We start from the raw sequence: 25,429 nt of genomic DNA, 5'->3' as shown, positions 1-25,429 counted from the left end.
CCGGGCCGGGGCACGGCCGCCGCCGCCGCCGCCGCCGCCGCGCTCCCCCGCCCGCCCCCCGCGCGCCGCCCCCGGGCGGCCGCTCCCGCCCCGTCCGCCGCTGACGCATCCGTGCCGCACCAGCTCCAACATGGCGGCAGCGCGGCGCTGAGCAGCGCGGGGCTACGAGGGCCGCCAGCGGGTGAGTGCCGGCTACGCCGCCGGGCAGCGCCGGGCGCCGGCGCCGCCGAGTGAGGGCCATCGCCCGGGCCGCGCCGGGGGCTGGGCGGACGGTGGAGGAGGAGGTCGCAGCGGCGCGGGGCCTGAGCCTCGGTCACGGCGCGGGTAGGAGCTCCGGCCCCTCCCGGCCGCCGCTTCCGAGCGGGCCCGGGGCGGCCGCCCGCGCTGCCTCCTCGCACACGCCCCTCGCGAGGCCCGGCCGCCCGTGTGCGGGCGCAGGCGGACCGCGGCGCTCGGCGCGTCCCGGGCGAGGGCCGCCCCTGAGAGGGAAGGGGTGTGAGGAGCTGCGAGCGCGGCCCGAGGCGGGCGGGAGCGGCGGCCGTTGGCGAAGCGGCGCACGGGGCCTGGCGCGCATCGCGGGGGGGTCGGGTCTGCCGGGCGGCTGTGTCGCTCCGCGGCCCGGCCAGCCGCGGGTCTGTGCCCGCCGCCGGCGCCCTGGTCGGGCTCGGGTGCCGCTGGGGAGTTTGAATGAGTCTTCCCTCCTCCCCTAGACGAGGGAGGAACGGGGCTGTCTGCATGCCACATGTTCTCCCCTCTGCAGGCCTCTCCTAGGGAAGTGGAGCCTGCAGGAGCTACTGTGTCTTGCAGGAGACTCTACTGCCTCTCTCTTTCAGGGATTTCCTAAGGCGTTCCAAAGACTTTTATGAGTATTGGGTTTAGGCTCATTTTGTTTGCGGCCATGGCCAAACTATAAGTGCTGCGTATATATGGCTGTACTTTGAGGCCCTGAAGAGGCTTTGAGAGACTTAAGAGAAACAATTCACTGAAACTGTCGACAGAATATCTGTTGTAGTGCTAAACATTCCCTTTAAATTCAGTCACAATTAGAAAATTTATCAATAATGATAAAATCACTTTGGCCAGTAGTTTCCTAATGTTTGACCGGTTAAGTTAATTATATTTCGTAGTCATCTGAGACCTGTTTTAAGAGAAGTGTCAGACCATTATCTTGCATATGGTCTATTTTCTAAGATGTGTTTTTTCTGAGAGAATATTTTGGAAGTTTCGTTTTTTTTTCTATATTGCCAGCAGAGGAGGCTATTCTTTGGACAAGGATAAATAAATGTTACTAGGGTTGGGGGTCTTGGGGTTTTTTTTTTTGGTTGGTGTGGTTTTATGTTGTGGGGGTTTTTTTAATCTTTTCCCCGCCATTTTGTTTCACTATCTCCATTGCATTGGGGTCCAGGATGGCTCAGATTTTTAGGTGCTACCATGATAAAACTATGACAACAATTTGTAAGTTAGACATGATTAATGAAGCATTAGTTTGTCTAAACTCACAGAGCTTGGTTTATCAGTTTGTAAAAATTATTTATAAATGTTTCAGAAAGAATGTATTTTCCTGTTTGTGAAGTAGATCTGAAGGGTAGCATAAAAAGGATAGCAGCATTGGTAGTTCTCTGAGAGCACCCTTTGGGACTGTAGTCCTCGTTAAGACTTCCCATACTTTCAGTCCTCTTCTCTGAAACAAACATTATTGTTTTAATTAGCTAGCAGTCATCAAGCTGCTATCAAGAGAAGATTTGGGTTTTTTTCCCTCATAGGATCTCAGAAAATCTGGGGATTATGAGGGAATTTAGAGTGAAGAATATGCACTGGAGTGGAGAATTTTACTGTGTTGCAGCATGATTTCTCCAGCACAAGTTCACTCCTCCATGCGATGGTAATTTAGGATTCAGCTTCCATTTGGAAGCAGAGTCCATGAGTGCCAGGGAAGAAATGTGGCTTTCTAATGCAGTGAGGTTTAGGTCAGAGGCTGGGAAGAAGCGTAGAAGGGATCTAGAAAAGTAAGGAAAGGGGTAGCACATGAGAATAAAAGAGGACACAGTAAGGTTTTTTTGGTTATGGTTGACAAATATGGGTCGGCATTCAGAGCTGTCTCTTACTGTTGCATGGTTGTCTTACCTTACTCTCATCTTCAGTAACGGGTAGGAAAGGATTCCACTGCTGAAATTCATTTTGCGATTTAAATAACTTGGAGATTACGCCCTGTAAAAGATTTTTTCCCTTTTCATTCAAAGCATAAACTTGCCTTTTCTTTGCAATTTTTAAGTTTTAAAATACAAGTTCGTGGATTCAGGCCTATTCAAATTCACACCAACAAGTGCACTTATTTGTGTACAGACCTCACAGAAAACACCTGTATTTTTTCACAAATCATAGTACAGGAAAAAAAATACTTTCCATGTAAATCCATGTAAATTTCCATTTCCCAATAGGAAATCATGACTAAGATTTGACAACAAAGATTTTTAGTTGCAAGTGACAAGAGTGGGGTTTGATATTTTAACATTTTTCATTGTAAGTATCGCTTTTCTAGTAAAACAAAAAGGATGGAACCTGTATTTCTGTGTAAACAGTTTCAGAATGTTACTCCCTTCTCAGCTGAATCTTATGCTCTCCCAGCTGAGGCGTTAAAGCTGGGTGTACATTCCTTGTACTTTAGTGCAAGAAGACTAAATTCATGGTCATAATAGCAAAAAATCATACTGAAAATGGTGGAAGTGATTTACCAGAGCAGTAGGGTAAGGAGCATGGACTGCATGTTTCGTCAGGATCTATCTAAGGTGGATATTTTCTTGAGTCTCCCTTGCCTCATGTCCATGGAAGACAATGGTTGATATCACCAGGTGCCTGATTTCCTTTTTTAGAGTGAAACAAATCCTGTGTCAGTAGTCCACTGAAGACTTGTAACATTGTTGTAGAGGAGGCCTGGTGAAAAGTGGTGTCAATCCCTTTTTGATAATTTTTAAAGATGACTAGAAAGTCTTCCTGCATAAATTTCATAGACCTATGTAGAAAGCAAGTATTTTCTTTTTTTCTTATAGGTGTGTTAAATCCATGTGATTGCAAAGACATCATCCTAAATCTGAAATGTGTTCTAGTGTAGCACCGTATTCCTATATTTGCCAACAAAACTCCTGTGTTGCTGATTAGTGAAATGAAAAAAAAAATTCCTTAGATTTCATTGCTGCTAATTCAGAGTTTTCAGATCATGAAATGCAGAAGAAAAGATGGTAGTGTTTGGGAAAAATGCTAAGGAAATGATGGAGATTGAGGGTTGATCTGTTTAGGTTTTTATTGTTCGCATCTCTGGTATCATGCTAACACAGCTGCAAGCTCTGTCACGGGAATGGAACTAAGAACAAATTTTCATGTCTGCCATTTCACAACCATAAATTCACTTCTAGTTTAATCCATACTGAAAAGAACTTGTAACATTTTTAGTCTGTGCCTTTACCATCACTTTAAGCTGATATGTGCTACTGCCATGTCTTTCTGTGGAGGGAGGAAGAAAGGGTGGGGTTTATGCAGCCAGGTAGCCACTTGTGTGCAAGCTAAACACGTGGGTGTAGGAGCCCTCTGCTGTAGTATCAGCCCACGTTTATATTGTCTTCAAGTGACTGCAGCCACAGCCGTAAAGAATATATGTTCTGTGTTCACTTTGTGCATTTGCATTTTCTGAATGCAGAGTTTTGCTTTAAAATGCATTTCTGGAGATTTTACATGCCTGTCTTTGAAATAGGTATCAATGTAGTTTAGTCTTGCTGCCTTCGTAGATGGTGTGAAACAAAATGCTAGGAATGTGAATTTATGTACTTTATTGCTCACTTCATTTGGACATTGAATGAAGATCAGTGCAGGTAATTGTAAGCTGATGCAAGGAAGCACATACAAAGGCAAGGTAAAGGAGAAATTCAAAATCTGGAAGAACTGGTGATGGCGGGGAAGGAAGTGAAGGAATAGGACACAATTTATCTTTTTCCACTAAATATATCTTTGCTTACTATTTTGTCCTGTACTGGGACTGAAACAAATCAGTAGTTCAGCACAGTTGTAAAGAAGGTTGTTTTTTCCCTCCTATAAAACTAGGAACTAGTCCTGTATTACTCCTTGCTGTCACCTTCTTTGGGATGCATGACATGCTGATACGCAGTTGATCTACATTGTGAGTGCTTTCTAACTTGTTCAGTCAAAAGGTTCTAGTATGTGTTAAAAAGTATTATTACCAGATCCCTGCCGGCACAGGTGATTTTGGAAACAAAATTCCCCAAGATGTGTTTTTTAAGCATATCAACAAATACCAGTGATAATCCCTGCAGAAAGATGCTTGTGAGCAGTCTGGGATAGTTTTCTTTTTCCATTGGTGCAGATAATTTTGAAGGAGAAGAGCTGCTGGCAGCCTGGCCTTGAGCTGGCCACCTTTATCCTGCAAATATTCAAACAAAATAATGAGGCTGATGGAGGTGTGAAGTAATGTGAATCCTGAGGGACACAGTTGCTGAAATGGTGGTTGTGGGTGCAGCTGTTCTGACAAGACCAAGTGCTTTTGGTGTATTTGTCAACAAACACCAATATGCTCTAGGCTGAACTGTAATTCTCCTTTCAGACCTAAAAGAAACAAGCCCTCTTTGTAGATGTGCTGAAGTGATGTTCTAGGTGCTTGGTTGATGTTGGGGGTTTTCTGGTTATAGATAATACTTAGACTTAGTAAAAGCCTCTTCAGACAGAAGGTGGCTGAGAATGATGAATGACTTGAAAATTTCATAGTGTTTGTGCTGTTGTTTTGTTCTTTCTTAGAATTTTGGAAGGAAAGAGTGAACTGACTTACCAAGATAGTCCTGCATAGCACGTTTTTTGAATGTCTGTGTAGTAAGCATCTTTTGGGTTGACATCAAATTCATAATCCTTTCACTAGTGAAATTCCATCAAGTTCACAGTTTAAAAATGCAAAGTATTGAGGGTTTGGAATATCCATGTTCTAACTGAAAATACATTTTGAGTGAGAAATAGCACAAGTCTTAAAGCCCTATTGTTATCAGACACGTAGTGCTACTCAGCTTGTAATTTTCTGACTTCATTGTTGATGTTTTCTGGCTTTATTCTTGGCATATTTTTGGTGGTTTTCTTTGTTGGTTTTGTATTTTACATTCAGACCCCCTGTACTTGCTTTTGATACAGACAAGTTTTAAATGATCAGTGTGTAGAAGATTGTGTTTGGTGTTACATACTACATGAATAGGAATTGCTACTTTTAAGGATCATTTGTAACTTGGTAGTTTGCCCTTTAGCACATCAGGAAAAGGTCTGGCTGAAATGAGAGTGCAAAAGATACTTAAGTATGTGTGAGAAGAAACACTCACTTGACTTGTGAGGTAGATAGGATAAATGTCACTGATACCTCAGCCTGAATTTCTTAGGCACCATGAGCTTGAGAGTGAGATATATTTGCTTGGCCTGGTGTTTGTCCATTCAGGGGCTTCATACTGACCCATTGCCATACCTGTCATTTAGAATCAAGTGCAGCTGGTGTTTAGGGGATATTATTGGAGGATTTAGGCAAAGTGCAGGGCACACTGGAGGTAACGGTTAGAATATGGACTAACTTTGTTCCACTGTTCATGAAACAATGTGGAGGTAGAAAAACATCAAATTGAGAAAATTTGGTGGGGATAAGGAGTTGGGTAGTATTCTTTATTTCTGCTTTCTGTCTCCCATCTGCTACAAAATAGAGTTAAAAATTGACTGACATAAGTTTATTTATATTTATTTCACAACTTAGCTTTAGTCATTATCAGTGTTTGAAATAAAAATTGTGTATTAAGGTAGTTGTCATTTATTTTGGCTAAAATACCATATATAAATGTTAAGGCATACCTCTGCATTTCTCAAGCAAACTGCTTGTAAAGCAGGAAATTCCTTTTCACCTAAGCACTAGAATTAAATGCTTAAAGTTTGGGTACGAGCGGCCAATCAGTTGTGGTACTGATGCTCCTTAGAGGTCTCAGTTCAGTTAAAGCTGGCAGTGCTAGCAGCAAACAATATTTATTATAGCATTTATTGTGAAAGGTTTCCTTGAAGAAAGTACTCCCATGCAGCTGTGTGGTGTGTCCTGCCGCTGGCACTGAGTGGCCGTGCTTCGGCTTCCTCAGTTGTGAAAGCAGCGTGTCCCCTGTGTCCACTCCGCCGGTGTCATCCCCTCCCTCGGCCTCAGCCCCAGCCCGCCTTCCAGCGCTGCCCGCGGTGTGTGCAGCCTGCTGCTCACCTCGGCACATCCAGGTTTGCAGCCGTGGGCATCTTCTCCATGTTTCTCTGCCCGCTACAAAATTGGTTGTACTAATAGGAGAGAAACGCTAATTCAATTCAAGCAGACTGAGATAAGCCTGCTGCTTTGGACCAGTGTCTGGCTTGTGTTGTTACACACCTAGAGAGTATCTAGTGAGATTCTGCATTTTTTTTTAAATCTTATGCTAAAAATCACATAAATAATTAATTACCGGGTAGTGTTTAGTTAAAACCAGTCCTGCATTGTTCCTATGATTTTTGCTGTGTAATCTGAGCGAAATGTTAGGAGTGCCAGCACAAGTAGAGAGAATATAGACTAACATGATTACACTGCTGTCTTGATTTTTTACAGCCTCTTGTTCATGTGTTGAGAGTGACAGATGGTGACAATTGAATTTTTCAAAGGGTGTTCTGTGGTACAGCTATGAGTGGAGCTTTAGGAGAGATGTGTGCAGTATGTCAGCTAGATTTGAGCCATGTTTTCTGGCAATAAAAAGTATTTAAGACTGAAAACGCATGGATTATATTCCAAATTCTGGAAAAGGTACCTTGTCTTACAGATGCTTTTGCTGTCACTGTTTGTTTTTTGTTTTTTTTTTTTCCCCAGTCTGAAGTAACTCAGAGATTTAGAAAAGGAAAATAATATGTACATAGCGTTGGAATGTTGGAGATACAAATGGAATTAAGATATAGCTTGTTACATAAAAATAAAAGGATTTATATAGTCTAAGGGAAAAGTTACATTAAGATTCTCTATAAGGAATCATAGAATTATTTATGTTGGAAAAACCCCTTAAGATCAAACTCCTTAAGAGTCAAATAGTAGATCTAACAGCACCAAGTCCGCAACCAAACCATGTCTTTAAGCAGCACTATGCATCTATATGTCTTTTAAATGTTACCAGTGATGGTGTTCCAAGAGATAAACAATGACATAAAAGGAAAAGAAACAATGAGAAGCCAAAATAAATTCATTTAGCAGCAGTTGTGGAACAGCTACACCTTTGTATTTTTTTTTTTTTTTTTTGTCCAGAATGGTTTGGATCCTAATTGGAGCAATGTCTGGTAACTACCATGACAGGAATCCAGGAAATACTGAATTTTGAAATTTGAAAATTGAATGCTGAAGTCTTGGCCATGCCTTACAGTATCTTTTTCTTCTGTATTTCCTCACCTGAAGTATGGCACTCAAGTTTAAATTTAATGCTATTGCAGCAAACGTGAAGAAAATCACTCAGTTGGGGCTGCAACACGTGAAAATGACCTAAAGTACTTGGCATTTTCTGAACTTCTAAAAAATGTTTATGTTTGCTGTCTGGAGTTTTTTTGTTTGTTTTTCTGCAGTTTTTATTGATTTTTCTATTGACTTACACGTGATTTCAGCACACAGAAGGTAAAACTAAATTATCTTTTTATTACTTACAGTATTTAGACTTCTGAAGCCATGGGAGTGAAGGTCCAGAGACCTCGTTGCTTTTTTGACATAGCCATCAACAATGTACCCGGTAAGAAAATGAAAGTGTCAATTCAGTAGCATGGCATTCATATCAGATATGTATAGGAATAATGCAAATACCATTTAACTTCACCATAAATACAGTGCTTTTTTTTTTCTAGCTGGAAGAGTGGTCTTTGAATTGTTTTCAGATGTGTGTCCAAAGACATGTGAGAATTTTCGCTGCCTTTGCACAGGTTTGTAGATTTTACTATTTAATCTGTAATTTTTAATGTAATGCCATGTTAACTAGTTTGATGTCTGTTATTTTTTGTGATATTTTCTTAAATATGAAAATAAGTTCAGCATTGATTCTTGACACCTGAAGATTTAGCTGATGGTACGCATATGATCTTACACATATGATGTAGAGACAAAGCAGTTGTAGCTTTAGCTTAGTGTGTTGCAGGGAGTTTATACTAACCAACTTTAAATACAGGCACAGTAAGCTGATTTTCTGTTACTAGCACAGATATTACTGTTCACATTATATAACATCATCCAGTCTTGAAAGGTAGCCAGTAAGAGGTCAACCATGCAGACTTACTTTTCAGTCTTATGATACTGTGAGGAATTTGAAAGGTAGTGCTGGTATTCATCACTCATTTTTTCTGTTATTTTAATTTTTTGATGGAAACTGGTGATTTCTACTCCTATTGAAAGTGTATTTCTTGAGGAAAATACTCAGAAGATTCTTTCTTGGAAACATTTACAAATTATTTTCCTGTGGACTGCATACTTCTGTTGCAAACACTGATAGCTTAGCAAAACTTGAGTTTATTGTCACAAGAATAACTTTGTGAATACATAAATAGCATATCTGCTTTCTGTCTTCAGCTTTACCTGCTTCCTTTCCTTCCAGCTTGGTTATTTTTCAGGTCAAGAGTCTGTAGCTGTTAATAGTGAATCCCTCAGCAGTACAAATATGATCTGAATCAGGTGTGGATACATAATTACATTCATGTTAAGTTAACTACAACATGCAGCACACCATTCAGGATGTCTGCAGGAATGTAGGTATTATCTGATCTGACAATAGGTTTACTGGCACAAAATCAGATTATCAAAATTGGTTAACTAATTTGAACTTTAGTGATTTTTAATGGCTGTGACTATGTTAACACATGACCATAGCGTTCTTGATCTGCTGTCAACTGCCCAAAAGTCAGATTATTGAATAAAGGTGTTACTCTCTACTACTTCCTTACATTTGTGAATCAAAGTCTTTCAATAGCATTTCAGGTCAGCAACAAGTATGTTGTGCATCCTTTGTTGCTGACATCCATAATGAGGTTCAGATCCTGAACTATTTTGCTGCCTTAACACATGTAAAAATAGTGAGAAAAATATGCAGAAAGTTTATGGTGTTGATCATCAGCAAATTATTCAAACTTTTAATTTTTGTTTTCTTAATAATCTTCTTTTCTGGAAGTTTTGAAAAGTGTGTGGTGTCTTCATAGAACAGGGATCGACAGCTCCATGTTTTCCTGGCATACACCAAGTTAGAGGAACATACTCAGCTTCATATGTATTAGAGTTCCTATCAGAAGTGGGTTTTTTTCAAGCTATTCAAATCCACATGGAGACACCAGTCTGTTACACATTAAATTCGGAGGCAACTGCCCTTGACAAAAGCTGCCAGTTCAATTGCTCAGGATAAGATTATAGGAAAGATGATGTCTAAGATTGCCAGCATGGAGAGGAAGTGGTCTTCCCTGAGAAGTCCCACTGTTTGCCTTACTGTTACCTTGAGGTTGGCTCTGCTGTTCACAGGACCCACCATGAGCCATTCATCTTGCTAACTCAGCAGAAGTCCTCTCTTTGAGCAGGGAGAGGCCACTGTGTTGCAGCTGAAGCAGTTTGCTTAAGCAGCAGAGCCGATGCAAGGGAGGAAGATGGCAGTTGTCATCATGAGTGGGAGAGGGAATGAGAGTCCTCCTTCTCCCTGCCTCCATGGTTTTCTTGCAAGTTTTTATGGTACCTTGACCTTGCTGTGTTTTAATTACGGACCTGATTGTTTCTTGCATGTTTCTGAGCAATACCAGTTGTCATAAATGTAAACTGGAAGTTTAACTTCAGTCAGTCTGCACAGAAGTGACCAAAGTTGTATACTAATGTCAGTAAGGAGTTCTTCTAGTGTAACTGTAGAGACAAAAAGTAGCTTCTGCATTGCTTTCTTAAATGCCAGTTTCTTACTGGTATTATGGGTAAGTGTCTGCCTCACAAGCCAGTTTTTCAGAGCATAGATGATTTTGGTTGACTGCTTCACATAGCACTGTTTTTGTAAGGAAAATTCTATGGATGCAGAGAATAATTTTTGATTTTGTTCATTCTCTTCTTTAGGTGAAAAGGGTACAGGAAAGTCCACCCAAAAGCCATTGCATTACAAAAGTTGTCTGTTTCACAGGGTTGTGAAGGATTTTATGATCCAAGGAGGTGACTTCAGTGAAGGTATGACATGAATCTTTAAAGAAAATTTTACCGCTTATGTGATAAAACGTTGCAGAAGTTCTGTATAGAACCATTTATTTATATTAATTACTCTCTGATAGATATCGCTGCTTTTTCCCCTTTCTTCTGTGTGAGAGCCTTTCCATGAGAACTTGTATAATAAACTTATAAATGTGCATGCACACACATACGCACACTTTTGCTCAAGTTATCTCAAGTATTCAGAGAGCTAAATACCTCCTATTGAAAGGTTGAGGTGTGAGAATGAAATAATGTATCTGCTGCTGGGAAATAAAAAAAAAAGGGAGGCTGTTGCTGAATACATGGGAGAATACTTAACTTTCTTGTTTTCCAAGTTTTTTGCTTTTAGGTTACAAAGATGCATCTTGATTGTGTTCACATATCTTGAAGAATAATGTCAGTGGGTTGGATGCAGTTACATCAATATTATGAAGCACCTTCCACATAATGTGACTCATTTAATCACAACTTTAACTGTCACTTTTCCTCTTTTAAGGAAATGGCAGAGGAGGAGAATCCATTTATGGTGGCTTTTTCGAAGGTAAGAATTTGATCAGTCTGCTCTATTTTGGTGTTAAAATAAACAATCACCTTTACATTCTGTAGTCTCTGTTCTGTAAACCTGAATTACATTTTTTTTTAAAGATTTTGTCTGATCTTGAAGGCCTTTGACTGTCCATTTAAATTATTTTACTTTTAAGATACGAACCATTTTAATGAATGAAAACCTAAAACTGAACTCCTTTTTTACCAGATTTACATTTTTATTGCTGATTTTAGACATTTACTTTTGGCTTAATCAATTAGCTAAAAGCTGGGAATTTCTCTTTGAGGGAAAAGGAGTGAGGTGTTCGTGGGGTTGGGTTTCCTTGCAAATTTTTATTTCAAAGAACACACAGAGCCCTGGGGGTTTTTCCACCCCTCAGGCTATAAACCATTGATTCATATTTCTCCTTGTTATGTAGAATGAACAGAATGATTTGTTTTAAAAATAGCTGTTATTTTTAGTCTATTTTAATACAGCTTTTCACTCCAGTGACTAATAGATTTATTTAATTAGGATTAATTTACTTAGACAGTAGCATTTACCTAAGTATATATCATATGCTTTAAAAGTAACTGAAAACACTTTCTTTAGATGAAAGTTTTGCTGTAAAGCACAACAAAGAATTTCTCCTTTCAATGGCCAACCGAGGGAAAGATACAAATGGTTCACAGTTCTTTATGTAAGTATTGAAATGTCTTCAAATGTGTATATGGTTTGGTATTTGTAAGCTGTAAAGGGAATATTTTTAAATATTGAAGACTAGTTCCTGTGCAAAGCCAAAGTTGATGGTTTTTTATCAAGTTTCCTGGAAGTAGCCATTTTCCTAATGTGCTTATTTTTACCCCTAATGTGCTTATTTGTATTTCATTTTCTGTGCAAAAGGGCTTTTGGTAGTTTTCAGTAGCTGTGTTTTAGGCTGGGCAATAAAGCAAGCCTGTTAGTTTCTTGCAGAATTCTTAGTACTCTAATAAATCCTTTTCGGAAAGGTGGCAAAACAGTTCTGGAGGCTCTCCAAAGTAATAGAGGGCTTTTTTTGATCACAAAATAGCTTTCCAGTACAGTCTTACTTATGGGTAAAACCTAAATTCTAAAAATACATTGCAGTACTCTTTTAAAATCTGAATTATCTACAGAAAATATTCTCAAAATACATCACTCTTACCCCATGTTTCGTGGCCTTAGTTAACATAACAAGTTGTGGATGTCATCATTAAAACCTTATTTTGGGATTTCTAAATGATCATTACTCCAATCATCCCAGTTTTCTACTCTGCCATAACTGACATGTATGTCGTAGTAATGCTAGTATAGGGGAAAGCTGAGAGAGGGTCAGTTCTGCTTCTGTGTCAAATAATCTGTACATGCAGATACTTTTTCTTCCAGTTTTCTGGTTATTTTCTAATGTCTAGAGTGTTATTTGCATTTTTCCTGCAGATTTTTGTATCCCTGGTAGTATTTATATGATTTAATAAGTGGAAACTTATTATATCCTATATGAGGATTCTGTCTAAAAATCTATGTGCAATTTTTGGGCTTTTTCAGTAAAATGTAATAATCAAAGTATTGCATTGAATAGGAAGTTTAACATATAGAACATTAAATATTTTTAACTGCACACAAACAGACTGATATATATTGGTTTTGTTCAGTTTTGTTAGTGCACTCAAAATAACGTTCACCTGCCTGTATGTAGATTACATGCTTCAAATGCTGACTGCTTTTCACTAATACTGATTTTGTTTTTCTCTTTAAATTAAAATCTGGAAACAACAGAACAACTAAACCTACACCTCATTTAGATGGGTAAATATCTCTAATTTTCTTCTTACATTTATTTGGGAACTGTCTTGATAAAATTAAGTTCTAAGGATACTTACTTTTGTTTATATTATTCAGGCATCACGTTGTTTTTGGACAAGTCATCTCAGGTCAGGAAGTTGTGAGAGAAATAGAAAACCAGAAAACAGATGCATCTAGTAAACCATATGCAGAAGTACGCATACTGAGTTGTGGAGAGTTAATTCCAAAATCCAAAGGTAAAGTTGAACTGTGCAAATGAGGTCATTTTGCTTGTTTGCTTCCATGTTGGCTGCTTATAAAACTATTTGGGAACTTGTGACAGATGATGGCATGGTTGGTGAAAACGTGAAAAACGTTGCAGAGCAGTGTCTTCTAAAGAACTTAAAACTTGTAGATGCAAAAGACATTAAAGAGCAATGATACATGCTTTTTTTCAAAGTGTCTCTTGTTTTGAATTTTCTTATACTAGCTACATTTTAGTACAAAGCTGCTTGTTTATATCAAGGAGAGTGCCATATTGAGAGGATTGGTGGCAGTCCGACTTTATTTGATAACTTGTGCTTCTTCAGAAGGTGTTGGATTTGTTTCAGTTTGCTCTAAGGTAACTCTTCAAAACAGGCACTTAGGTTATAAAAGCCTGGATTTTTTAGCTCATAGACTTTAACTTACTATGAACTATTCTTAAAGAGGAATACGACAGAACCTGTCTGGAAGGGATGTGCTGCTCTACCATTTCAAAACTGAACATAGTATGAGAGCTTGGATCAAGCCTTACTTTCCAAGAGATGCAGAATGTAAGATGTTCCTGTCACCATGGAGAATCTTATTAGCAGAATGCTTGTTCTGTAGGAGCTACGATAGGGGATCATCCTGCTCTTTCATTCGTAGCACGGTCTGTTGATGTGTACTGGGAAGAGTGGCACCAAAGATATGGAAGCACAACACAAGAAAAGTAGTTTGTTTGGCCAAAGGAAAATACAAGCATTTGAAATTCAGCTTCCTGGTTTTTCATCTCCTTTTTACTCATGTGTTGTGATATTTGGCAGAAAGACTGGCACCTGAAGTAATTTCTTCAATACCACAGAATTCCAAGCAAAGTTACCTTTTGGCTCCTGACTTCTGACAGCTTCTGAGTCATGCCATGTGTATGGATACGATTATGGTTTTTTGGACAGTATTCCAGGGCATGGCATCTCTTAGGAAATACACAGGTGGTGTAACTAGAAAATAAAACAGTACAGTTACAGGATGGGTGAAACTAGGGGATGAGATACCCACTTGCATAGATGTCATTGGATTGCCACACTCCCTTTGAAGTCCGCTCTAGAACACTTGAATGACTAAAAGAAATTTTTGGCACTGAGCGGTCTGATGATTTTTGGCCTTTAGACAGGGCTTTAAAGTGCTTGTCATCCAAAGAGTGAATGAAATAAATAAAAAATACTTTGTTTTCCCTGTAACTTCTCCTAAAAGAGAACAGGCTTCTGGAAGGATTTGACTTGTATTGCCTTTACCCATTTGTCTATGTTCTTGTACCTCTGACGCAGTACTGCTGCATTCCTGGCTGGAACTCTAGTTCTTGTAGCTGGCCTGGTGTGCCATGGAGGGAAATTGATGCCAGGGTGATGGGATAACCTACTCTTTAAAGCTGTAAGGCTCAGTTCTAGATAATGATGGGCAGTAGGAAAGTTTGGAGAACAAGAAGCCTTACGCACCAGGATCAGGCACGTGAAGGGCAGAGCAGAGTGTGGGGGAAGACGACTGCCCTGATGTGTACTAATACACAGCCAGCCTGAAGAAGATGCTGTGTGACAGACCACGGTGGAAATTCTAGTGTGTGGAGAATCCTGCCTTTGTAAGGGGAAGGCTCTGTGTAAGACCTCCAGTGGGAAATGGGCTGCTACTGTGAAAGATGCCAGCATGGCTGGAACTGTTCTAATGCCCAGCATGGAACCATGAAACCAAAGCCCATCATGATGATCTGTGCCAGCCTGAAGCAGTGGAAAAAGGTGGAACAGTGTGACAGCACATCAGCTGAAGCAAATTTGCCAAGCTGCTGTGCAAAGGTCGCAAGTGGAGCAGGAGAGGCCCTTGGATTTGTCAGTCACTGGGAGGGGAATCCAGCTAGGAGGAGCAGTTTCTGGGACGCAGTCAGTGTCATGCAAGTTTAGCAAGAGTCATCTAACAGTGGAAGTGTTTGTGGTTCAGTACTATGGGAGGCAAAAGGGAACTAATTCTGTGAATTATGAGGCAATTATAGGGGAAGGCTGTTTTTAAGAACTTGATTTTAAGACAAAAGGATAAGGAGGTTGCCTGTGAGGGAACTACAGTGATGAATTTCTTTGGGAGGGTACATTAGGATAGCAAGGGAGTCTTAAATATTTGTTGTATGGGCTTGTCTGGTAGGCAGCACAAAGAAAAGGGTTAGGTCTTCATGGAATGAAAATAAAACTGGTATCTGGGTTTAACAGGTAATATGGCTAAGATGGCACTAGCAGAAGGAATCACAGGAAGAGCAAGGTGCTTGCCATGAATATTTTTGTTGTAGGTTAACACTGAGGAAAGGTGTTCTGAGTTTTCAGTATCACAGTGCATAGCCAGATGAAGTGCTTTATCAACTATGCAAATTATCTCCTTATGTACAAGAAATGGATTTATTTAGGGATGAGTGGATGATGACTGAGCTATGTTACTGGATGCTATAAATTGAATTATACAATGATCACAATTGCAATATTTCAGAGGCCTAGATAAGCTTTTAACGTGGGATTTGAGAGGATGCTCACCTAGCAAAGTGGAATGTTTGTCGAATTTTCCTTTGTTTTTTTTAGTTCCTTAAAGTTGGAGGAATAAATGAAAATGAGAAGATTAAAAAAATTTATCAAAGAAGAATTTCTCTGGCCAAGTGGTATATTTTTTAGATCTTAAAGTTCTAGGGAAAATCCTAAGATCTGGGGAGGAAAAAAATGGAAGAAAGCAAAGTATTAACCCACTATTTAGAAAGGTTATTACAGACTAGCTAAGGTAATACAGTTCACAAGAAAAACTGTGGAACAAAAATCGTGATGTTAATTTTAAGGACAGGTGGGAGTTTGGTACTGGTTTTGTAGAAGAGGTCCTGGTCAGCAAGCCGGTTGCACTGTTTGAGATCATATACTCTTGCTGAACCTAAGTCATCTAAAACACATACCAAGACTGTAAAACATTGCCATTCTGATTCAAAACCAAAGATACTAAATGGCTTTGTACAGTGGGCAGTTTTTAATGAGAGCCTTCAGTGAAGATTTCTCATGAAAAGTGAATTTCATTTCATTCTGCACAGACTAGACTTGATTCATGACTTTCATTGATGTCACAGATTCTCCCTGTAGAATCACTGCTTGTAAAAGTGTGCTTTCTGCAATTAAGGTAGATTATGGCTGCATTCATAATTTATAAGGTTATTTCATTTGCTGTGAAGTAACTATTTGCTTGTCACTGCTGTGAATTACAAGATGGTATGACTTGTTCTGACTTTTATGCCTGAACCCAATTAAGAATGAAGAAGTGAACAGGTCACTTCTTCATTTCAAGCCATGGGGCTGATGTAAGACTTAGTACAGTCCCTAACCAGCAGAGATGCAAAGAGTACTTGTTTCTGTGTCATATGCAGCATGATCCATTAGTTCTCAAAGTCTGGCAAACACTGTAGGTCACAGTGAATGGAGTAGGAAGTGATGTATCTGTTTTCAAATGTGGTCATAAGTTGAAAGCTGATCCTGAAGGTAATGAGCTGAAACATTTGGACTGTACCTAGAAGTCTGTTTCTTGATGACCTTCATATTCCAGCATTGGTTTTGTTTGTTGTAATCTGCAGATGGACGGTACCAGGTTGATTTAGTACTGAAAACAGCATTTGCTGCTGGACAGAGATAGTTAGATCCAAACCCTCTTGCCTGATATTCTGTCTTTGCTGTGTAACTAGCTCTGGGCTTTTTAGTTTTGTATGTTGTTTGGGTTCTTTTTCTCCATGTCATTTCACTCCCTACCTGCCATGGGATTTCCCAAATACGTCTCCCGTTGATGGCTTGCTGCATGTTAAGAATCACATTATTATTCTTTGTTGGGGTGGTATCTCACTAACGTGCCTCAGGTTCTATCTCTTACTTACTCACTTTAAAATAGTAACTTTAACGTACCTGAACTTGTTAAAAGAATGCAGACAAAACTGTCACACGTTTTGACACACTTAAACATATGCAGGAGAAAGAAAATACAGGAAATCGCTGCATTTAATAATGAAATAATTATGAAAGCATGTAGGAAACACTGTGTTGCTGTACGAGGATTTTTTTTTTCCTTTGAATGGACCAAAACTGAGGGTGTAATAGATCAGAAACATTTAATCTTTTTAATACGTTTTGTATTCTTAGCATTTCAAGGTGAGGTGAGATTCTTCTTTGTTGCATTGCCACGTGGCCTACACCTGACTCCTTCGATTGAAATTAATTAGAAAAATGTGTGGTTTTCTTTTATAAATATGTGCATACATTCAGCAAATATGTATGTATTTAGACTATCTAAAACTGATACAAAATATTGCAGAGACTTTTTTATTAAATATAGTGCTAAAAAAAGGATGTTGAGCAAAAGTTTGAGAACAGGAAGCAGTTATCTTGGTCTGGACATAGAAGAAAAATCAGAAATATTAAGAGAAGTGTCTTTTGGAAGCATTTTGCAAGGAGCCCTAAAAACTTCTGATGAGAATGAGAAGGCTCAGCAGGCTGAGCAGCCTCAGCAGGCTGACCTAAACAGCTAAGAGTACTTGCTGGTTTATACTGCACCTGGAAGGGGCTGGAAGACCAATCTGCTCTGAAGGACGGAAGTTTTTCAGTCGGTTGTCGGGCTTTTGTTAGTCTGTATCAAGTGAGGCTTGTGAATAAAGGTGTAGAAAACACCATGTGTAAGTCACAGAATTACAGTGTATTCCGGGTCAGAAGGGGCCCACAGGAATCATCGAGTCCAGCTATTAAGTGAACGGCCCATACCAGGGTCAAACCCTGGTGTTCACACTGTGCTCTGACCAACTGAGCTCATCTCAGTTGTCACACAGCTATGACTTGTGTCTGTGATGCTGAGCTGAAAAATTAGTGAGATTTTGTGCAGTGGGATTTAATTTCATCCACTCTACCAGTGTGGGGATTTGTTAACAACGCAGTGTGAAGAAAAGTATCCATAAAGTGTATGACGATAAAAAGAGGCCAAGATAGTTTCTGTTGGGATGCATGCCACATCTCTGATGCAGTTCCCTGAATTAAGCTCCTGCTAGCTTGTTGTCACCTAGAAGTGTTATCTCAGCCTGTTCAATTGGAATTGAGTGTGCTGTGTCACTCTGAAGAGGAAACCTTTCACTACTCTTTGTATCACTGCTTTCTCAATGTAAGACCTGACAAATTAGGATAGTGAGCCAAATTCAGTGAGTACTTGGTTTAATCTGTGCCTCTTATTTTCTGTTTAGAAATGTCTCTTATTAGTGATTTGATGAAGTCAGGTGAAACCTGAAGCTAAAGAAATTTTTTTAAGGAAGACACTAAATAAATTTTAAAGAGTTCTTCATATGTAGCTTATGTTGTATAAAACATCATCAGAAAACTTACATGGTTCTGCAAGTGCCTGACAGTATGAATTTTAGACTTAAAGTTTCATGAATCCAAATTATGAAAATGTCTTGTTTTTCTAGACATATCCTTTATTTTACTATGGAGAAACAATGTTTTTCCAAAATGTCAATTTGTCCTTAAGTATTTTGATGAAGTAATCTCATGACACAGTTATAAGAATCTGAGACAGATACTAGATGGGGTGATTTTTTTGAGATTAGTTTTGAAGTGTTTGATATTAAAATGTGTCTTTGCTATTCTGACCTAAAGCCAAGAAGGAAGAAAAGAAGAGACACAAGTCATCTTCCTCATCCAATGACTCGGAAAGTTCAAGCGATTCAGAATCGTCTTCTGATTCATCGTCAGATTCTGAGAGTGCTTCAGAAGAGAAATCTAAAAAAAGAAAAAAGAAACACAAAAGAAATTCCAAGAAACATAAGAAAGAAAAGAAAAAGAGAAAGAAAAGCAAGAAAAGGTTAGTTTGGGGATTTGTTTTGTTTTGTTATATGTACACCATACAGTACCATTCTCTTGTCTTATAACTACAGACTACCTTTGTAAACTAGCAATGCAGGTTTTGCAGTCTGGGAGATTGTTGGTTTCCAGATACAAGAATAAATTTTCTAATATGATTGTGAAGGTTCATGTGCTTGTGTACTGCAGCTTGTAAAGGAGTAAAGGAATGGACTAAGACTTCAGGTGGCTTGAAAAGTTGGAGTTCTAAGTTTGAAGTGGGTAGGGATAGTTTGTTGCCATAAATTTACCTCTTCAATTCAGTTTGAGCCATATGCAGTGAAATTTACAAAAATCTAGTATGCAGTAATATGGCAAAATTAAACATAAAATTTATAAATTAACATACTTAATTTTTTTGTCTGGTATGCCAAAACTCTTGCAGTTTCACTGGGAGATAATAAAACTGAGAAAGCAGTCTTGCTTCTGGTAATGGTACTTTGAATCTAATAGTTTTTTTATAGTTTGCTGTGAGATAAAAGTTGTGTTTGTGAAAGTCACATTTTTCTAAGCTAGCAGTGAAATGTAAGAAATGTTCACTTAGGGCAGTGCTGCCTAAACACTGTTTCTGTGAAGTGGGCTTAGGTGCACAGAAGTTTGTTAATTTTTTGGAATTACTATAGTCTGTAGACAGTTATATATGCTAGTGTAAAATCTGTATTTTTAGTCTCCTAATAGTGTTTTTAAAAGAAAATAAATTTAACAAAAAAGTTGAATCTAAATAGAGATTATGTATATGTTCAGTATTGCACCTTTGGAATTAGTAGAGAAAAAGTGTTGGTCAGAAATCTACTGCAGTTGTATACTTTGGAACCAAGATATCGTGGGGGGGAAGATTGTTTCTGGAATAGCTCTGTTTTTTGAGAGTCTTGTGATATCATTGTGCATTGAATTAAGAGAATTTCTGAATTATTTAAATAGATTGAAAGGTCTTCCCTCATCCAAATAACTCATTATGTATGTTTTCTATACAAAAACTAAGCTCATCCAGTGAAAGTGAAGATGAAAATACTGAAGCACAGCCATTATCTACTGTCCGTCCTGAAGAAATTCCTCCTGTACCTGAGAACCGGTTCCTGATGAGGAAAAGTCCTCCTAAAGTAGATGAGAAAGAAAAAGAGAGAAAAAGCAGAGAGAAGGAAAGGGAGAGGTAATATATCTGGTTTGAGTCTGACTATGTGCTGGCAATGGTATGGTCACATTCGTGCTTTGGAACACTAATGTTGAATCTTTTCCATATTGAGCAGTTCCATGTTGTAAGAACTGCTGGATGAAAAACAGATTTCTCCCTTTATTGGAAACTATTGTCTTTGCCCTAGAACAAAGGCTTAGTCTTTGAAAATGGTTTTAGTGAATAAAGAATGTATTATGACATGTACAATGAATCAGTTTCATTTAGAATGCATTGGAACTGTCCAATCTGAGTCTATAATTTATTCTTTTTTTCAAAAACTAAAAACCTGGAAATCTTGTAAAATTATTGTGGTCACAAATTCAAATTTTACTGTGTAGTTGTTACTGTCTGCTGTAAAATAAAATTGTATGTTTTCATTTAGTTTCTGAAGAGGCTTTAATATTGATTTTCCTTCTTTTTTAATTGTACAACAATGTCATTCTTTTTTAATTATTTTTAGTAATCTATCAAATTCACAGTCAACATACCAGAGAAGGCTGTTAGTCACCAGATCTGGAAGGAAGATAAAAGGAAGAGGACCAAGGGTAAGTGTTTGTAATCTGTTCTTCAAAATAAGCAAGGTGGTAGCACAGTCTCACTGCTGGTGTTACTAGTCATTCATTGGGATAGTTGATTTTAAAAAAAGAAGTGCGACTGAAGCTTGAAGGAGGACAGAAAAGAAAATTAAATTACCTGTTTGCATACTGGGTCCCTTTGAAGGGGATGAGAAAAAAACATTAAAATGTTTTATTTAAGTTAATATGGTAGTATTTAAATTGGGGAATGGAACTAGCGCAAAAAGGGTTGTAGTGAACGCAGAACCAGTAAAACATCAGTGCTAAGAAGGTGGGGAAGACTTTTCCCGTTTTTGACAGCTGGAGGGAGCTGTCAAATTGGCTCTGTTGTGTATCCATATGCTATGTGTTGCATGTAGCAAATGTTTTTAATAACTGAAGTCCCCCTCAAATTTTTAGTAAAATCCTTAACAAGAGTGAAGCGTTGTTTTTATATTGCCTGTCAAAGATACGAATCTACATTGTTTGTAAACAACATTAGCATTTGTGCAAAATAACAGTAGCAGAAAACTTCTCCTCAGACTACAAAATCCTGAAGTAGACCTTACCTTAAAATCAGTTATTTGATCAGACACTTTGTATTCCTTCTTTAGTTGAATGTCAGCTACATTTTCAGTAAATTAGTAACTTGTCAGTGGAAACTTGGTACATACATGGGAAGCGTAGCCTTAGGTGCTGTGTAGAACCGACTGCCAGGAGTGAAAATTTTGCTTAGGTATCACAGCAGGTGATATTCAAACTAAGGCAGGATTTTCTCTTTTTTCCTCCAAGCGTTACCGGACACCTTCCAGATCCAGGTCAAGAGATCGATTCCGGCGCAGTGAAACTCCTCCACATTGGAGGCAAGAAATGCAAAGAGCTCAAAGAATGAGAGTGTCTAGTGGAGAAAGATGGATAAAAGGAGACAAGTAAGATTATTTCTTTCTGCAACGTGTGCATATGTACTGATTTTTTTTAGTTCTTTTTGTTTGTTTGTTTGTTTGATTGTTTGTTTGATTGTTTGTTTAAAAGTAATACCCATTATCTTGAATTTTCAATCACAATTGCTTTCAAGAAGCCAGGGTGCTGACTTGGTTATTCCATTATTTAATTGTGTCTGAGTTTAACCATGCTACTGCAAATACAGTTATTAACACAAATGATCTGATGTGAAGTTTTAGTTTGTCGCACTTCTGGTTTAATTTTTCAGAGTGGAAGGAAATGAAAAATTTTTTAAAATTGTATCTTTTTCTCTCCGAGGAGTGAAATAAATGAAACCAAGAAAGATAATCAAAAGAGCCCAGGAAGAGGAAGAGAGAGAAGAATATCAGACCACAGGCAAGTTTCTGAAAGTCCAAGCCGAAGAGGGGAAAAAGAGAAGAAAAAAGATCACAAATCCAGCAGTAAAGACAGGGAGACAAGAAGAAATTCAGAAAAAGATGACAAGCATAACAAAAGCAAAGCCAAGAAGAGAGCTAAATCTAGAAGCCATAGTAAAAGCAGAGAGAAATCAAAAAGTAAAGAAAGAGACTCCAGGCATAGCAGACATGAGGAGAAGAGACTAAGATCAAGAAGCAAAGAGAGAGACCATGAGAAAGGTAGAGAAAAAGAAAAGCGCTATGATTCTAGAGGGAGAGAGAAAGAAAGAAGTAGGAGCAAGGAGAGAAGTAAAAGAGCAGGCTCAAGAAGTAATGAACAAGAGCATAGGAAGAGCAAAGACAGGGAGAAACGCAAGTCAAGAAGCAAAGAGCGTGAGCATGCCAGAGGAAAACACAGCTCCAGCAGCAGAACAAGGGATCGCAGCAAAAGCAGGGATAGGGGTAGGAGAGGAAGATCAAGAAGCAGGGACAGGGATCGCAGTAGAAGTAAGGACTATTCAAGGAATAGAGACAGAGAAACAAGAAGGAGAGGAAGATCAAGAAGCAGAGAAAGGAGAGGTACACCAGATAAATACAGGGGAAGAGAAAATAGGAGGAGGAGAGATTCAAGGAGTTCAGAGAGGGATGAAAGTCAAAGCAGAAACAGAGAGAGATACTCAAATAGGGAAAGTAGAAGCTCATATAAGAGGAATGATAGTGAAAGCCAAAGGAAGAGGCGTTCAAAAAGCCGTGAAAGTAGTAGTCCTGAATCTAGCAGAGATAAGAAGTCTAGTAGAGATCAGGATAGAAGTCCAGACTCAAAAAAGAGACCAAGTAGCAAAGAGAGAGAATCAAAAAAATCATACTCACGCAGCAGTAAAGAAAAGGAAAAGACCAGATCCTCAGCAGAAAAAGAAGTAAACCAAAAATCAAAGAGTCAGGAAAGAGATCATGCCCCTAGTAAGGATAAAAAGTCTGATCGTGAAACAAGTCCTGGAACAGATGATGACAGGCATGGATGAGTTTGTGGACTTAATGTTTCCATTGTCTCAAAGTTTTAGAGACGTTTTGGGGAACGCCTTTTTTAAAGATGTGGACTTCAGTTTGGTCTTTTGATAATCTAAAACCTGGATCATTTGTACTGCTAAAGTTTTAATAAACTTGAAATGAAAAACAAATTACATGTGTAATACAGTGTGCTGTGTTTAAATATTTCATTGGATTATGTATCCTTCTTGTGTGTTGTCAGCTAGAAAGGTAACTTCCATGCCACTTTTATTTTTTACCTTATGAGCATAGTTCAGTGCAAGCAATGGCTGCCTGCGAAGAGGCTTGTTCCATATATGAAGAAGAAAGCTGCAGATAAACTACATGTCATCTTAAAGCTAGGAGAATATTGCAAGGTGTCCATTACTCCAGTCTTGCTACATCTGTTTTTCTGTAGGTATAAATCCTAAAGAAATTTATTTGTAGAGGTAAATTATGTTAGTTTTTATTGTAATCACAAAGTGAATTAATTTAAGTAAATCTTTATTGTTTGTGCTTCTGTCACTGCCAACAGTAGAATTCATTCATGTTGTAAGGCAATCATCTGTGTTTGGGAGTTATTTCCTTGTCCTAAAAAAAACCCGTAAGTGCTCATCAGCATAATTTTTTTCCCCTGTAACCTCTTTCCATTCCATGCTTTCATGTCCTCTACTGCAGAAATGGATGCTTCAGACTACCCTGCCTCAGTTGCCTAATTAGTGGATGCACAGAGATGAAACAGATTACCAGAATTTACAGTGAGATCACATAAGGAACCAGGAAATCCTTTCAACTTTTGTTTCTTATTAAGTCTATGAGAAAATTCTTGCAGTTCTCCAGTACAGGTTTTTTGGAGTAGTTGAAGCAGAATTTCAAGTAGTGTTTTAAGACATGCTTTTCTAAAACAGAAATTTGCTTTCTTCCTCGTTTCCCCTCATTCTAAAGACTGTACTGTGAATTCCTTCTCATGCTTTACTATGTGTGTGTCCTTTAAACCAATTCCCTCCCTTTTCTGCTTTCCTCTCCTGCCTCTAGGTCCCTCCCAGTTTGTATTTCACCACCCTGCCTTCCCGTGGAAGAGAAGGACTTTGGGTTGTGTTACTGCAGCAGTGCCCCCATATGTGCAATCCCCAAAGATCAGCTGGGATGTGGTAACTCAGTGCAGTGGTACTCAGTACACTCATAGATTTGGTACAAACCCCAACACTCCTTCCAGTCCATGAAACTGTTCACATCTAAGACTGGCAAATCTTGGAAGTCCTGAAGGGAAGTGACAAGCATTAATCTTAAGCTGTGTCAAAGCAAAACAATATTGTAATAGTTAATTTTTTTGCCAAATATTTCACTGGATGACATGATTTGCTTTTACTGTCTTTGTAATGACTTTGTCAACATTTTTACTTTATAACGCATTTTGTGATCAGTGTTCGTTTACAGCAGATTAGGAGAAATGCTGAAACTTGCTTGAAATTGTGGTCCAGACAGTTGTTATTCTAAGGAAAAATAGCTGTGTCTCAAAAGCAAAAGAAAACCTAGGATTGTGAACAACATAAGCAATGTTTTTAAAGGAAGAAAACTGGAAGTGTGTTGAGTGACTTTTTGGCAGAATAGTTAGTGGAGCCGCTCTGGCTGTCAAGTGCTTTTTTACTTTTTTACTGTGTCTTAGAAACATCTCCTATGGATTTTGCATTTCAGTGGTCATTTTACGCTGAATGTTAAAAGTGTTCCTGGTCCATGTGTGGGTGGATGACAGCTGTTAATTAAGAGAACACAGAGGAGTGAACCAAAGATCTTTAGAGTGGATCTCTTCTGTCTGAACTTCACAGGACTTTGGAGAAGTTGTAGTCCTATTTTGGGTGACTGTAGTAAGAGTAAAGGTAGGAAGTTAGGCTTCAGAAAGTTTTGTGTGGCAGCTTAATCATGCATTTATACTGTGCTGTGCATGCCATGTGCTTCAGTCTCATATAAAAACTGTTTGCAATGTTGTTTCATTATTTTTAATAGAGCTGACAAACGAGCAAGCTATTGCTGAGGAAATTTATTTACACTACTGAAAGTATTCTTGCCAGTATCACTGAAGCTTGTATAAGCATGTAAACAAAACAATCCACAGCTATACTGACTCTGCTGCAGAAGGGGGGAAAACACAGGCAGTCAGCAATACAGCAATCCAGAGAATATTTTTTTTAAATTGTCTTTAATTTAAAATCTTAAAATGGAGATGATATCCAATTGTAGTTTGTAGTTCTAACTACTTATTTTAAAAGATGCACTTGCATACCCTTTTGTATGGACTTCGTTACAGTTCAGAAAATTATTTGCACAAGTTAAATGAAATTTAATTCTTCCATAGCACATTAAAAGTTCATCTGAGTTGGTGGCACAAAGCCCATTTTCTTGTTTTTAATGTCCTTTGGTTTTGTTTAAAAGCTGGCTACACTAAATTGCAGGTGGTGGGATACAGTTGTCTGTATTGTATTTGGTGGTAAATTGGTTTAGTGCAGAGCACTTCGTTTAAACAGAAACACAATTGCAGTCTTGTACAAGGGAGGGTTTGCCAGATTTG

General features: G+C 38.7%; 1 protein-coding gene across 1 annotated transcript; it reads left to right on the top strand.

Annotated features, from left to right (window-relative positions):
• The first annotated feature begins 94 nt into the window (after positions 1 to 94).
• On the top strand, positions 95 to 23,027 carry PPIG (peptidylprolyl isomerase G). The gene is made up of 13 exons (XM_066189995.1): positions 95 to 181; positions 7,711 to 7,790; positions 7,903 to 7,977; positions 10,124 to 10,231; positions 10,749 to 10,793; positions 11,391 to 11,478; positions 12,573 to 12,602; positions 12,696 to 12,835; positions 18,509 to 18,713; positions 19,734 to 19,901; positions 20,386 to 20,470; positions 21,272 to 21,408; positions 21,740 to 23,027. The coding sequence occupies exons 2-13, from the start codon at positions 7,730 to 7,732 to the stop codon at positions 22,857 to 22,859; spliced, it is 2,262 nt and encodes a 753-aa protein (XP_066046092.1). The 5' UTR covers positions 95 to 181; positions 7,711 to 7,729; the 3' UTR covers positions 22,860 to 23,027.
• Positions 23,028 to 25,429: the final 2,402 nt, after the last annotated feature.

The sequence above is a fragment of the Chamaea fasciata genome, unplaced genomic scaffold (assembly GCF_029207755.1).
Source record: "Chamaea fasciata isolate MVZ Bird 193981 ecotype frontalis unplaced genomic scaffold, bChaFas1.0.hap1 SCAF_8, whole genome shotgun sequence".
Taxonomy (NCBI): Eukaryota; Metazoa; Chordata; class Aves; order Passeriformes; family Sylviidae; genus Chamaea; species Chamaea fasciata.
The sequence above is the reverse complement of the archived record's forward strand: the minus strand, read 5'-3'. Positions and strand labels throughout refer to the sequence as shown.